The sequence below is a fragment of the Harpia harpyja genome, chromosome 5 (genome assembly GCF_026419915.1).
Source record: "Harpia harpyja isolate bHarHar1 chromosome 5, bHarHar1 primary haplotype, whole genome shotgun sequence".
In the NCBI taxonomy this organism is placed as follows: Eukaryota; Metazoa; Chordata; class Aves; order Accipitriformes; family Accipitridae; genus Harpia; species Harpia harpyja.
The window spans coordinates 53,470,302-53,485,558 of NC_068944.1; the positions used below are offsets into that span (position 1 = coordinate 53,470,302).

At 37.6% G+C, this 15,257-nt stretch overlaps 1 protein-coding gene across 1 annotated transcript in view; it reads left to right on the plus strand.

Moving 5' to 3' along the window:
• DPY19L4 (dpy-19 like 4) overlaps positions 1 to 14,955 on the plus strand; it is a 37,614-nt gene extending 22,659 nt beyond the window's left edge. The window contains 4 exon segments of the mRNA XM_052787231.1: positions 2,293 to 2,375; positions 4,168 to 4,300; positions 5,301 to 5,459; positions 9,420 to 14,955. Coding sequence (XP_052643191.1) covers positions 2,293 to 2,375; positions 4,168 to 4,300; positions 5,301 to 5,459; positions 9,420 to 9,584 — 540 coding nt within the window. The 3' untranslated portion in view covers positions 9,585 to 14,955.
• Positions 14,956 to 15,257: the final 302 nt, after the last annotated feature.

Genomic DNA, 15,257 nt, shown 5'->3' on the forward strand with positions numbered 1-15,257 from the left:
GTCAGCCGCTGAAAATATGTTTTGTTTTGGCTTTTTTTTTAAACAAAACTGTTTACATTTTTCAGTATGAGGTATTTGACAATTTAATTTGTTAACGATCACTTACTGTAATTAAGAAGTGTTTAAATTTAAATGAAGACTTTTTGATATTCAGCTGTTATGCTTTGGATATATAAACTGACTCAACAAAGAAAATACTGCCAAATAAAGACTCAGGATACTGAAAACTGTGTTGCCCCAATCTTGGTTTTAGTGAGAGGGAGAGAGGTTAGATGGAAGTAAAATTATGGGAGGCCATACGCAAATAATCTGTTTGAAAAGCTCCTATCAAATTATAATAGAGTTAAATCCTTTGTGCAGAGCACTGTATAGAGTATGTATATACTACAGTACAGGGGAGAAAAGCTACAGATGTTTCCATGTTTGAAATGAATACTTAGTTCTTTATTGCAAGTCACAGACAGACTAGGGGTAAGAGTGTTTGGAAATTATTTTTTAAACTTCTGTAAGTGCAAAAAATATGGGATATATCCCTTAAAGTGTAACCCTCTGCTATACTGACATAGCTTCAAAATAGTTAGTTTGAATGGTTTTATAAGAATTCAAATATAAAAGCCAGTCTTGACAAACAGTATTTTAACAGATTTTGTAACATCTGTCTTATAATAGAAATTTTGGCTGCAATGTAATCTGACTCTTTACACATTTCTGCCAGAGCAATAGATATTCTCCTGAAAAAAGCTACAGTTGCTCAAAAGTTATGAAATCTATTACAATAGAGGAAACTAGTTTAGTTGACCAAATAATTCTTTTTCAGATTATTTTTTAATAAAAGCAGTGTGGGGGTTTGGACTCCAGAGGGCTTCATCCATTGCAGGTCCAGTTTTTGTTTTTAAGCAGTGGTGAACAGTTTGCTCTCCAGGTTTATAACTCATCCCTGAGCTTGGAAACTTTGATTAATAGTAACGGGACAGTGCAAATGCCTTGAGGCTCTTGATCTGTTACCGTGGCTATAAATGGCTGAATGTACAGCTCAGCATCTTTCTGCTTGGCTGCCTTCTGACTCAGTCTGGCATGGTCCTTCATCTAACTAGATTTTTCTAAGCGCTCTGATTGGTAAGTGAAGCTGGTTCTCATTGGGGTGGCAGTAGCTGTTCCTCTTTCTGTCTGGCTATTGTTCTGGGGACAGTTCAGGTATATGTATAACACCACTGCTACAGCTTTCAGCCCTGATGCGAACATATGGCACTGTTCTTGTGCTACCCTGATGTCTGGTTGTAGACTGCTATCACTTGCCAGCTGAATTGTCCAGGTAATGGGGGTGGAAACTCCTCAGGTAAAAGCAGGCTCCCACTTCCAACTGTCTGTCCACTATGGGTGTCCCAAAGTAAGTTGTCCCTTTAGTCTGGCATAAGCTGTAAACTTTAGCCTTTTCAAAAAGTGCTGGCATCCAGTAGCTTTCACTTAGCATTTACAACAGCATGAATATGCTGCAGCCCCTCAAGGCTGGCCGGCTTCTAGCCATCCCTTCTTCAGATAAACACTCAAAATGGCTCAAGGACTGACAAAATCTCCCATCTTAATAAAGGACCTGTTGTTCCTTCACTCCTCAAACCTGACAGGATAGGGAAGCCATGGTACAGGCTTGCAACCTGGGCTGGTCTTCCTCTGTCTAACTTCCAGAATCCCTCCTTTTCCCAGAATGTTTTTCAAGAGCATAAACTGAGATATCCTACTTCATACAATATAGTGTACTTTCCTTCACTGCAGTGATTGAGGTAAAAGTCAGAGGCAGATTACCCACATTAATACTCTTCTAGGAAATTTCTTCTCTCCTGTCCCGCTTGCATAGCACCTTTACATCAAGTCACAACAGTCCAACCCCTCCTGCTCAAGCAGGTTTACCATGAGAGATTTATCAACTTCTTGGTTCAGTGCCCTTATTTATATGCATTTGCACATGAAAACCTGAACTATGGTTTTGATGCATTTAAGGCCAGTTAAAGTTGATGAATGTTGTTGGTGCATGGGGCTTTTCAAATTTTTTTTATTATAAGTATTCTAATAAAATAGAGATGAGAACTTGTGTTTAACATACTTATTTGGGAGAAGGTCTGCTGTTGTCAGGTAAGTATAAACTGTGTTTTGCAAAATACTCAAAAAATAGCGATCAGGAGGGAAAACTCAGATGAAATCCATTTCTGTTGTGTTACTTAAGGCCTTAATGTAATGAGATGCTCTATAGATTTTTTTTTTTTTAACTGTAAGTAACCAAAAATATGTTTCCATCAGTTTTTCCCTAGGATAATGACAGAGCTTTCAGAACTACAAGAATTCTATGATCCTGATACAGTAGAACTTATGACATGGATAAAGTAAGTATGAAGTCCTACATTTCTATTTTACTGCTTTATGTCAGAGTATTTTTATCTCAGCATTTTGTGGAGCTACCTCTATTAATCTGAGTTTTCCCTTGCTAAGTCATTCCGTGATGTATGGGAGGAGAAATGTGTATTTTATGTTTGGTATTACTCCCATGGAAGGAAGCAGGAATTTATCATTGATTACAAGAGAAGATCCTGAAACATGCAAGCAAATCATGTTTAGTATCATTACTAGGCCTAATTTCCAAATAAAGGTGGACATCTTAGTACTTGGTTCTTTGCACGCTAACTTTTCAGTAGATTAGAGGATTCATGTTGATTGTAATGCCAATGGGGGACAGAAACACTGAAATTTTTGTGTGCAGGAGCCAGTAAAATGAAATGCCTGAATGTGAGGATTTAGAGACGTCAGTCAAGATACATGCAGTGTAACGTGTATGATTCAAACTTCCCTTTGACAAGAAGGCTGGAAGGGTTCTCATCTGTCTGGCTAGGCAGGGCATAGCAAATACCGAGCTATATTATGTAGTTCATACTGAGCCATATACATAGCTAATACCGAGTCAAGTTATTTTCACAGATATATTTTTCTTCTCACCAAAAGTTTCAGAACTGGATTCTGGCCTCAATCAATCTAACTTTGAACTATGTCATTAGGAACTGCACTTCTCTGAAAAGTAGATTCCCCTGTGTTCAGATAACTTACTTAGCTTTAACTGTATTTTTTTTAGAATATTATTTTATGTATTTATGTAGTCTTTAATGTCAACCTGTTCATCTTCGGAAAAGGCAAGGCTGGTAATTATGGTGTTCCAGCCAATTTCTTCTTTCTGTTAATAGTAATGTATGTTGTTTGTCACTGCTGTAGCTCTTCAAGGCAGCAAGTGGAACAATGCCAAGTACCTAATGGCTTTTACATTAGTCTGCACATATTACACTTCAAGTACATAATTAATCATGGTGAATTGCATTGAGATTCACTCAGCTAAGAGCAATTTGACTACCCTTATTTGTAGGAGCTGTTCATATTTTTAATGAAAACAAAGATTTTTTTTCTTAAGGATATACTTAGATATCCATATTGGAATTTTAATTGAATGCCATTATTACAGTATATTTTCTTAAAATTTTCGCTCTGATAATATGAATTTATTTTGAATTTTTTCTGCAGGAAAAGTTGCCCAAAGTCTGTAATAAAGTGTGACAATGACTGATTTCTTTCACTAATGGAGGAACACGAATAGTCAAAGGATTAAACCAAACCCAGAAATATAATTACTGTAGACATTATTCTGTATCATGACACTATTTACTTGTAGATGATGAAATACATGGTCCTGGAGATCAAATGAAAATAATCACAAATCTTTCCCTTACGAGATAACATCATGTTGTTTCTCCTTCTACCTACCCTCCCTCCCAAGCTTGTTTTGTCACAAGTCGGCAACCATTCAGAAAAGCAATAGTTTGATCCATTCCAGGACCCCTCTGAATGGTGCTCCATGGATTGCAAGGAGGGGAGGAGAATGGCCATCAGCCCTTGCCCCAGCAGGAGGCCTTCCTTGCAAACTCTATATTGCTGCAGGTCTGAGCTTTTCCTGGCAAGGAAACTACTGCCACTGTAGCATTAACACCAATTGTAATTAGACCCCCAATGATATCGTCATGTACTCCAATTCATACCGTAGCACATTAAAAGATTCACACAGTGTACAAAATTAAAAACATTGATTTCACAAATGCATCCTGTACTCAGACGTGTATGTTGATGTTGCTTTTGCAGACGACAGGCTCCTGTGGCTGCTGTGTTTGCAGGCAGCCCACAGTTAATGGGTGTGATTAAGCTTTGTACCGGATGGATGGTGTCAAGCTTGCCTTTATATAATGATGATGATCTTCTAAAAAGAAATGAAAATGTGAGTATCCAATTCCATAAATATGTGTGTATTATCAGTGATTTATAGACTGTTCCACCATGTAAGACTGAAGAGCCTGATCAAGATGTGTGGGAGTGCTGTAAATATTAATGCTCGAAAGAAGATGGCCTTATAACATTCCTTATAACACACACATTTGCATTGCTCTTCTGTGCCGCCCAGGCCACCTGGCAATGCAAATTATTTGTTTGGTGCCACTCGCATTACGTGTGAGTGCCGTTCAAAATACTGCCTTTTCTCCAAATTGTTTACAGTCTAAGGTGAGAAAAGAGCATGACGTCTTGTAAAGAAAGATTACAAGATAAGACCAATATCTAATAAGCTCACAAACAAGATTCCTTACTGAGCAGTGTGGCCGTATTGAGTTTTAGGCAGGCTGCCATTTCTGAATGATTGTGAGCAATTTTTATTCTGCATATTTTGTCAGGGAGAAAGTCACAAAGCAGAACAGACTTGCCCAGTGACTACCTAGCAAAGAAATCAAAACTGCTATTTTACGTTAGTTCTCAGTCTGTATTTGAACACTCCAGGATTACAGTAGGGAGACAGAAATCTCTAGCAAGATACTTGACTTGGAAAGCATCTCACAGGAACTGTCTTCCTGTTTACCCAAATGTAATGAGAAAAAAAAAAAATCAAATAGAAGGAAGGAGGACATAGGAGTCCAGCAAACAGTGAAGGGAGTATCAAGTAGATTGTCAATGCTTCACTCTGGACAGAAACAAATATCAAAATATTATTTCTGAAGACTTTTCAGGCCACTTGAAATATATAAGATGAGAACTTGCCATCAGCAGAGACAAATACTTCCCATTCAGCTGGCCATTACCTCACCTGTTCTGGAGATTTCAAACCCAAACATTTTATAGCTTGCTGTGTACATATAATTTGCTATTGTAGATAAGTTTCCCCCCTACCCCCCAATATTTAATTTATCACTGATTTTTGCATTGCATGAACATGTTTGCTTAATTTATAGATTTATCAGATCTATTCAAAGAGGTCAGCAGAAGATATTTATAAGATACTCACATCTTACAAAGCCAATTTTCTGGTTATTGAAGATTCAATTTGCAATGAAGTGGGACCTGTAAGAGGATGTAGAGTTAAAGATCTATTGGACATTGCTAATGGTCATGTAAGTAACAGTAAGAAAAAATGAATGTTTGAATGCATAAATAATTAATTTAAAAAGAAATCTTCTTATAATGCTGATCTTTTTCTGATTGTAATTGACATGTAGACAAAGACTCGTGAATTTTAGAAGTGATCAATTAAGTTTTGGGTTGTCTGTTTCTTATACACCTGTAATCTTACCCCATACAGTTCTTTAACTGCCTTAATCCCTCCCAGTATATTAGTATCTAGCTGTACTGCTTTTCTGCCAATCATTAAATACCATTTAACTATATATAAATGTTTAAGACTGTAACACCTGAAGAGGTTATTGCAAAAGCAGTGAAGCTCTGCCTCAGAGGGCATTCTTTACTAGCTTTAAAGATGAAATTTTAAAATGGTGTTGTGGTTTCAGCCCAGCTGGTAACAGCGCCATGCAGCCGCTCGCTCACTCCCACCCCCCTCCCCCACCACGGTGGGATGAGGAGAAAATGTAAAGGCAGGCTCGTGGGTCAAGATAAGGACAGGGAGGGATCACTCACCACTTACGGTCACGGGCAAAAGACAGGCTCAACTTGGGGAAGAAACTAAATCAATTTAATTTACTACAAATCAAAACAAAACAAGGATATTAGGAAGTAAAACCAAACCTGAGAACACCTTCCCCCCAGCCCTCCCTCCTTCCCACCTCAACCCCACTCCCGGTTCTCTCTCCACCTCCTCCCCCCGGCGAACTTCCCTGGCGTGGGTCCTTTCTGCGGGCCGATCTTCAGGCACAGGCTGCTCCAGCGCGGGCTTTCCCATGGAGTCCCGGCCATCTTTGGGGGCCTCTGCTCCCCCGCTCCCCTCCATGGGCTGGGGGGGACAGCCTGCTGTCTCACCACGGGCTGCAGGGGCATCCCCTCCTGCAGCGCACCTCCTCCCCTCCTTCCTCACTGACCTCGGTGTCTGCAGAGGGGTTCCTCTCACATTCCAATCCCCTACTCACTGCCGGTTCCCCTTCTTAAATCTGTTCTCCCAGAGGCGCTACCACCGTCGCTGATGGGCTCGGCCTGGGCCAGATGCGGGTTCGACTTGGAGCCAGGGAAGCTTCTAGCAGCTTCTCACAGGAGCCACGCCTGCGGCCCCTCCCCTGCTACCAAAAAAAACCCGCGCCACACAAACCTGTAACAAACGGATAAACTCAGTTCTTCTAAAACTCTGCCTGAGATGAGGACCAGCCTGCCATTCAATTCAGTACAGCTTGTCTGGTACTGATGAGGTTACAAGTCTATTCAGTTCAGTCCTGCAGATAAGTTAGCACCCCAATAGATAGTTTTAAGCACCAGCTGGTAGAAAGATTGGTTGAATGAACTGTAGAGTTAATGAGGATACCCATGAATGCTACTTCAGTCATTGCCATGCTTTGTCTGTTCTGAATGCTGATAGTGCTGCTCTTCCTGCCAACGTAGGGAATGAGATGGGGTTTATAAAATGATCTCATTACCACTTGTTCATCTGCTTCCTGGGACACCAGAAAAAGTTTTGACTTTATAAAGGCAGGAGTGGCCCTAAACTCACTTAGGGTTTGGTTGCTTATTCTCAGGTCAATAGGAGAGAGGGAGTCACCAGTTACTTCTAAGCAATCAGGTTAGCTTCATTTAGTTGGTTTCCTGACTAAGGAAAAGAACTTAAGCATCTGTTTGACATTACAGCCTGTTGTGTATTAACTATACCAAGTTAATCCTTGGTTTGAATATTTGGGGGTTTGGTTTTTGTTTTTTAATGGGGAAGATAACATATGTTTCTTTTGTATATAGTCTTATATTCCATTCTTGGGGAAAAATCCAAGCTGTTCGTTTCGTTTGTGTTAGGTATTTTATAAGCCCTACTTTTGATGATACACATTTCAAAAGAACTTGTAATGCAAGCATTTCATTTCTGTAGTTGCTTTCATTTGGGGGAGTAATTATAGGGGTTATATGTTTTTAGGGGATTACTCTTTAATTTCTCCAGGAATCTACAACTGGTGTCAGTTTCACTTGTAGGTTTCCTGGCCAGTTTATCCATGGAGGATATTGTCTCTGTTTTTCTATTAATTTTCTTAGCATTGCTGAAATCTATCCTTTTTCTTTCTTTGCCTTGCTGCTAAAATAATGTATACCATGATTATTCCATGTTGTAACTAATATACTGTACCATAACAGAGTGTGTGTGTATGAATAACCTCTACCATTGATAATCGGCACATGTTATCTCTCAGTTTCTTCTCAGATATGTTTTTGCATAAGTTCCTGTTCCCTTTTCACACTTAGGATGTCAGCTGGAACAATTAACCACAATTTCAGGATTCCACACAATCCCGGTCTCATCCTAACTTCAGCAGCACAGTTTTACTGTTGGGTTTTCAAGTTTTTGTTGGATTCATATATCAGAACGAGTTTCTTCCTCCTTTAATTCCTAACACCCAGTTATTTAGCAGTTCATCCTAAGGAACACTTCCCAGTACTTTTCAGAGTGGTTGTTGCTTATGACGATAATTTCAATCAAAGGGGGGAAAAAAAACTATCAAAAGACAGTATCCAGTGCAAGGAGCTTGTTTTTGATAAATGCCACACACAGCACTGTCAGTACAAAAAATGAGACATCTACTGGTTTTGTGTAATTAGTATTGTCGAAGTGACAAGGGTTATCCTATTTATAGTGGAGAGATTACGAAAAGAAAGTTCATGATAAGAGTTTCAGTTAAAATCTGTTCTGCTGAATGTCTGTAATCTGTAAATCTGTAACAAAACAACTGGTATATACATTTAAATATAGAGAACTGAGTGTTCAATATTTTTAGAAAAAAATTCGTTGGCTAGTAATGAACATCACTTATGCTTCCTGTCTGTGGCTGAGTCCATACTGGGTTGGATGCTAAAAATGATAGTTGTAGAGAAAATATTGGAATGGCCAACAGGAATAAAGTCTTTTTTTCAGAAAGTTGACATCGTTTGTTCCTGAAAGTTGGTATAGGGTGTTGTCTCAGGAAGCTTTGAAACAAAATTCTCAGTTTGCTTGCTAACAAAAATTGTCTAAGTCATATTGAAACATTATCAAGACATTCCAAACTAGCGGAAGCTAGTGCATATGTAGTCGGAGACTGCAGCATTTACCTATTCCCAAAGTAAGTGAGACAGTGGACAGGCTGTTATGCTGTTGACAGGCCTATGGATGGTTTTTTCCAAATTGCTGTATTTAAGAAGATAAGTATTAATTCCTAGCTTGGACTGTGTCCTATAGTCCTAGTCGTAATCTTGTTTCTGACACTGGCTGAGAGCATATGATTATTGATAGGGCAAGACAGATGTTTTCTGGCAGTCTGTTGCTGAAGGACTGTAGCTCAAGGGATATATCTTTGTGTTTGGTAGCCACCAATAGGTTTTTCTCCATGAATTTGTCCTACCACCTTTTTTTAAACCCATGTAAATTTGTGCCATCAGAAGGAGTAGCGAAGGGATTTCTTCGAGGATATCAGATAGTAGGTGCTAAAATGCACAAGCAATTTGCTTCCAAGTCAGTTGGTTGGAATTTATAAGGCAATATGTGTGTGTGTCTTCAGTCTTTATTAGGTATGTCAAACTTACTTGGCCTGGAAAAGGTAATGGAGAATTTCCTTCCCTACATAGGTGGTATGCTATGTGCAGGTCAGGTTTGAAGTACTGAGTAGACAGGACGTGTGGATAATTTCCATTGCTGTTGTTCTTTATTGTATGAATAAAGTACACTGGCTTTAATGTCTGCTATCCTGACAAAGGTATTAATTCACAAAAGCTATTTTAAATGGTTAAACAAGTTATAGGGGAGTACATTTTCAGCTTATTGGAATCATACAGTATGGAAATTAAATGCCTGTTGTAAATGAAATTTACAGAATACAGAGGTAAATTAAATGTACAGAATTATGTTCTGTAACCACTTATCTTCAGTATTTTAATTAGATCTTCTTCTTTTCTGACAGGTGGTTTGTGAGGAAGGTGACAGCTATGCCTACTCAAAATATGGACGATTTTGTCATGAAATCAAAATGAACTATTCTCCATATGTGAATTATTTTACTCGGGTATACTGGAATAGATCCTATTTTGTGTATAGAATCAACACTGTGATATCCTTCCAGTCGTGAAAAAGCATGCAAGATTCTTTCTGAGGATTGTGAATGAAATTCAATTGGAAAAGTTCCTTTTGATCAAGGAAGTTATTTTTGCAGATACATGTGTGCACATGCAGAGTATTGACAACTTTATTTTACCAAACTGGAATTCTTTGAACTACAGATCAACAGACATAGATACCATCCTTGAAGGAAACAGGAAAATTTGTCAATTTTACAGTCTCTACAGAGTGTGACAGTCTTCCACGTTTTTGCATTTTTCTTCCCATTTAAATCATCTTAATCTTCATGTAAATGAGATTTCTAACTTGAGTGTTAGAGAGCTGATGTGGGTAGACTTCAGTAAAAGCAGAAAAATTATCTGAAGAGTTCATTTAAGTCATACAGCTTTTGTTTTCTAGTAAGAAAGCAATCGGTATCCCAAGTCTTTTCAAGTAAGTGTTTGGGGTTTTGGGGTTTTTTTTGTTGTTTTATTCTTCCTGTCTTCCAGTCTAAACATTTCTGTGTTTATCAAACACACATTCCTACATCTTATGTATAGCTATAGTGTTTGTATAAATCAAATAAGGAAGATTTTATTTAAACAACACTTCCATAGATTAAGGCACTGATCTCTACATTGTTAGCGACATGTTGGTGGAAGTGGTTGGACTTAGACCTAGCAGTAGGGGTTGGCAAGGTCACATCTTCCATTTGGAAAGAACTTGTCTTCAGGATTTTTCCATGCTTAAATGTGTATGTGTGTATGCATGTGTGTGTCTTAGCAGCCATCAGAATGGGCCAGTATACAACAGTATGCCATACTTGGTTTTAGACAAGTGTAGCAGGACAACTAGGTTTGCTACTGAGACTTCTGCACTTCTGTTTCACCCCCTCTGTGTGTGTGCTGGTATATATGTGTGTGTGTGTATGGGGGGATGAGTGATAGTAATTTCATTCAACTTACTATGTGATAGTTATATTAAGGTAGTGCCATAACTGTAATTTAAAACACTATAATTGCCACCATTAATAAATAATGGTACAGTTCGTAGCTATTTTTATATCAATTATGCAACTACACCGAGATCTTTGAAAATTTGGGAAAGTACTCTGCAATCTTGCTTCCCTCTAAAATTTGTCTTCCTTATATGACCCCCTTTGCCTCTACAACTATTTTTCTTAAATTATCTGTTCATCCTGTTTGTTGCTGGCTGATATACTTTCAAGAGAATGAACGATGCTTTAATTCCAACTCTGGGCCTAATCCTAGTGTTGTGAATGGAAAATCCAATAAAAGGTAATGGTAACTTTGCTTACGTAAGTGTAGCCGGACAAAAAGCCAGGACATAAGTTTTGGAAGAGGTTATTCACCCATTAGGAGTTACCTGCAGTTATGGATTCGTGTAACACCTGGCCCAGAGACCAGTCTATTAGGCATGTGGGAATGATTCTTTGGAGCCCAGATGTCTTTAATGAAGGTTCTGGCATAATAGGATGAGCCTTCAACTGAAAAATCTGCAAATGATTCTGCAAGTGAAAGCTGCAAAACGATCCTTACCACACTTCTTGATAAAATGCAAATTCAGAGATTTTAACTCTGAAAATATTAGGAACTGCAGCATGTGGTGTATATGCGAGATTCTTATCTGCTCTATGCAGATACATTTGCTTACTTTACACTAGCAGGTAGTGCTGAGATTTTTTTTAAAACCTATTATCACTATTGGAGTGATTTAAAAGAAAAAAGCTTTATTGTTGTAAGAGTCAACATGTCTGTAATCTGGTTTTTTTTTACTTTCAGTTATATTTTTAGGCCTACGAGTCTTGACAAGATGTTAAATTATGCATTTTATTTGAAACCAATGTTCAGATAAATCCATCGAATATACTGGATGTGATCATTGAGAGAAACATTTATCAGTACAACTGAGTTACAAGTTAAAAGTAAATATCCTTTCTGGGGATACAGTTGTTGTGTTGAGGGTAGTATGTACATGTGTCTCTGGCCAAATACAGTCTGCATTTATTTGCTTATGCACAAGTGCGTATGTTTTACTGCACTAGACTGTTTCAGACTTTTCAATTACCATATAACAACAGAAGCTAGTGTATTAACTTAAGCTATGGCAGGCCTGCAGGAACCTTCTCTGTATGTGCTAGTATGGATGTAGGTGTAATACTTGGAAGTGAGTTTAGTGTTCCTTATGCAATTTAAGTTTGTTTGAATCACTGTCTGCATGTCAGTCATTTACTTGCCTGAAGTTAATCATTCATGAATATCATTTCATAACAGCAATAAGGCATTCCAGGTAGCAAACTTCAGGGTTACAACTGCACTTGGGTGGATGAAGTCGCATAGCTTACGGCTTTATGCCTTAGACTGCCATGCCAAGATGCAATATTTAACTATCCTTGACTGCCTGTTGTGTTTTACTGCAATGCTGTATGTATGTGCTACCACATAGAACATTGTTTGAATACTTACATGTATAGCACACGTGTAAAGAAAAACATAAATGCGGCCATCTGTACATCTAAAGAAAACTGTCTTGTAGCATGTTGGCCTTTATGCATGTTTAAACGAACATGCTGAACTTCATTTGAACTGTGACATAGTTGTTATTAGTTTTGTCATAGTTTTTAAGATGTATTCTTGATACTTCAATTGATTCTGGTTTAGGAGAATCATTTAAGATTTTTACCTTGCTTTTTATATTAGAGAAAATTGTATTGCAGCACCATTGGCACAGCAGCCTTAAGTAACAGAAGGAGCCTTTTATGTGGGAGAAACATTGCTGTTGTTCCAGTAAAAAGGCATAATTTTTAAAACGAGTGACTGGAAGAATCATACCTTACAAAGAAAATGATGAGCTTGGATTTCTTACCCAGCTATGGATTAGCAAAAATAATTATTGTCTATTCTAGTCTCCATCTTCTGTGAAAAATAAACAGTACGTTTCATGATATCCCTCAGAAGGACAACAATAGGGCATAATTCCGTCGGACTTGTACACACAATCTTAGCTCGGTTTTCAAGCAGGTCACAGGTTTAACTCCCTGAAAGGCCTGGGGGAACATTTTGCAAAAAATGATCTGTTTTGCTGTAGATGTTGCAATTCAGTTGAAACATGTGCCTTGCAAGCTTTTATTAAACAAACAAAAAACTCAATTTGTGTTTCTTTTTGTGAAGATTTTTTTTTTTTTTTTTAAATTCCTATCTCTCTGATTTCTAGAGCTTCCGTTGTGTCTTAATAGCCCAGCCTCCAAGGATGCTCGTGTAGTAAGTGGTGCAGCTAGGATCTATGCCAGCCATCTAACAGCTGTTCACTGGGAAGAATGAGAATTTGCATAGCAATTTGTGTTGCTATTTTGCTGGCTTATTTTCTCCTTCACATTTCCAACTTCTGATATGCTTGATCTTAGTAAATGCAAAAAAATTACCTTGAAAGAATAAATGAGTATAGTATTTTCAGGCACTCACCTGTTACTGTTAGACTTGTGGATGAAAGTTGAATCAAGCCACAGCTAAACTGACGTACAATTTTGTCTTAATCTTAAAAAAAAGCTCTTTCACTTCCTGAATTACCACATAATTGAATTCAGTTGATAGATTTGCCAGGAGATGTTTGAGACTAATTAAGTAAAGGCATTTCAGAACATAAGCTTCTATTCATGTTATTTTAAAAAATACTGGTTTTATTTCTTCCAAAGTAAATGGAAGTACAATTAATACAATACAATCTTAAATGCAGTTTCCATTGGGGGGGTAAGGAGGAGATACACAAATATGGAAGAGGGCCGAAAGGCTTAACAGGCATTGAAAATTCTTCAAACTGTTTGCTCTGGTGGCAGTACTACTTACTGAAAGGTAGAAGGTTAGGGACCAAATCTTGCTCTTACCACCTTATTTTTACTAAGTCATCTGCAAATGTCCAAATCTTGTGACCCTTCATCAGCTTTCCCATGCAATTCACATGAACAGGAGCTGCAGGATTGGGTCATAGAGATTGTAAGCTGTCATTGAAACACTTCTTGATGACTGCTGTTAACTTCATATAATCTATCCTTTAACCAAATATCTAACAGGAAGAAAGCGTAAGCTGTTGGTGTGTATGCGTGGGCATGCGTGTTGTGTTTGCATTTAGAGATGGCTGGTTTACTGTTGCGTTTTGGAGATGTAATGAGTAGCTTCTATTATTGCTAATGGTGGTTGAATCTACTAATCTTCTAAATAACTGACAGGCAGGTGGACTTTAGAGTACCATGGTATTAGAGATGAAAGAAAAGCTGAATTTATTCCAACACAAGCAATATTTCATGTGAAATAATACCTCAACATAAATCTGTATAATCATGCCTTTAGTACTCTTTTTAAAACTTAACTTTAGGGGAAAAAAAAAGAAGTGAGAAATTCTAAAACATGCAGTGTGTGTTATTTTAGTAATCATTTCTACTTCATGAGTACAGCTAAAAGAAAATATCACCATTATGCTGCTGCACTTTTACCATGCCAAATGCAGAGCTAGCAATGCCTAAAGGTCTTCTGAATTGTTTGGTACCTCAATTAGATTTTTAAATGTGTAATTAATCTGGCAACGTTTTTGATTTCAGCACAGCTAAATGTATGTAATTCTGCCTTTCAAGTGATGTTTAAGGTTACCTATTTATTTGATGGAAAAGAGGTGGGTGTTTAATGCCTTTCAAAGTTTCAAACTTTGTTACTTCAGTAATGCAGAACAATTATTGGTGGTGCTTTACTTGTAACAGTGACATTTAGCAGTAGCGTGTATGGCATATGGACGTATCTATGTGCCGCTATTTAATAACAAATCTAAGGAATCCAATTCCTTTTATCTTGTTGTTGTCTTGGACAGTTTTTTATCAAAATAATGTATACATCGTAAATATTTTTCTCTTGTGACAAACTTTTTTTTCTGTGGGAAAAAAAAATTGTAATAAAAGCCAAGTCCAGAAAGTATGGATTGTTTGGGACACCGTTTTATGCTTTTTTTTTTGAGAAGTCTGATACCCTTTCACAAAAAACATGTAGTTTGTAATGAATTAACCTCCTTCCGCTGTTGCAGTAATAAAATGATTTTTGTATTCTGTTGTATTATTTGCATATGCAATTTTCAGTCAACTGAAGACTGTGCAGCATAGGTAAGATATCTGTCTTGACAGGGCAGCATAAATAGTCTTGCAGCTCTTGAGGATTACCAGCCTGCTCAGACTGGATCCATATGTCATGCTGACTGTGCCTACCTGTTGAGATATACTGGTATGAAGATGAGCGGCAAAATATGAGATGCTTCTTATGGAATTACTGAACTCTGACTTTCTCCCTACAGATCCTCCTACAGCAAGCATGTCACCTGGAAATAAATTCCTATGCAACATCAAATGCTTACTGGTTTATTTAATTTTTTTTAGTCAACTAATGTATCATCTGTCTTGCATTTTTACAGATCATGGTTACATATATTGGAGCCTTCTGTCATTTTATAAGATATTAGTAGGAGTGAAATCTTTCAGTGCAGACTACTGTGTAATAATTTACCATGTAATGATATGAAAATCTTGAGATTATTTTAGTTAAATTCTGAAGATGTTATGAAGTGCTTCTCCAAAAATCAATCATACAGCACCTTAAAAAATACATATTTACATCTTTAATTTATAATGGTTCTGAGTTTGAACATTCAT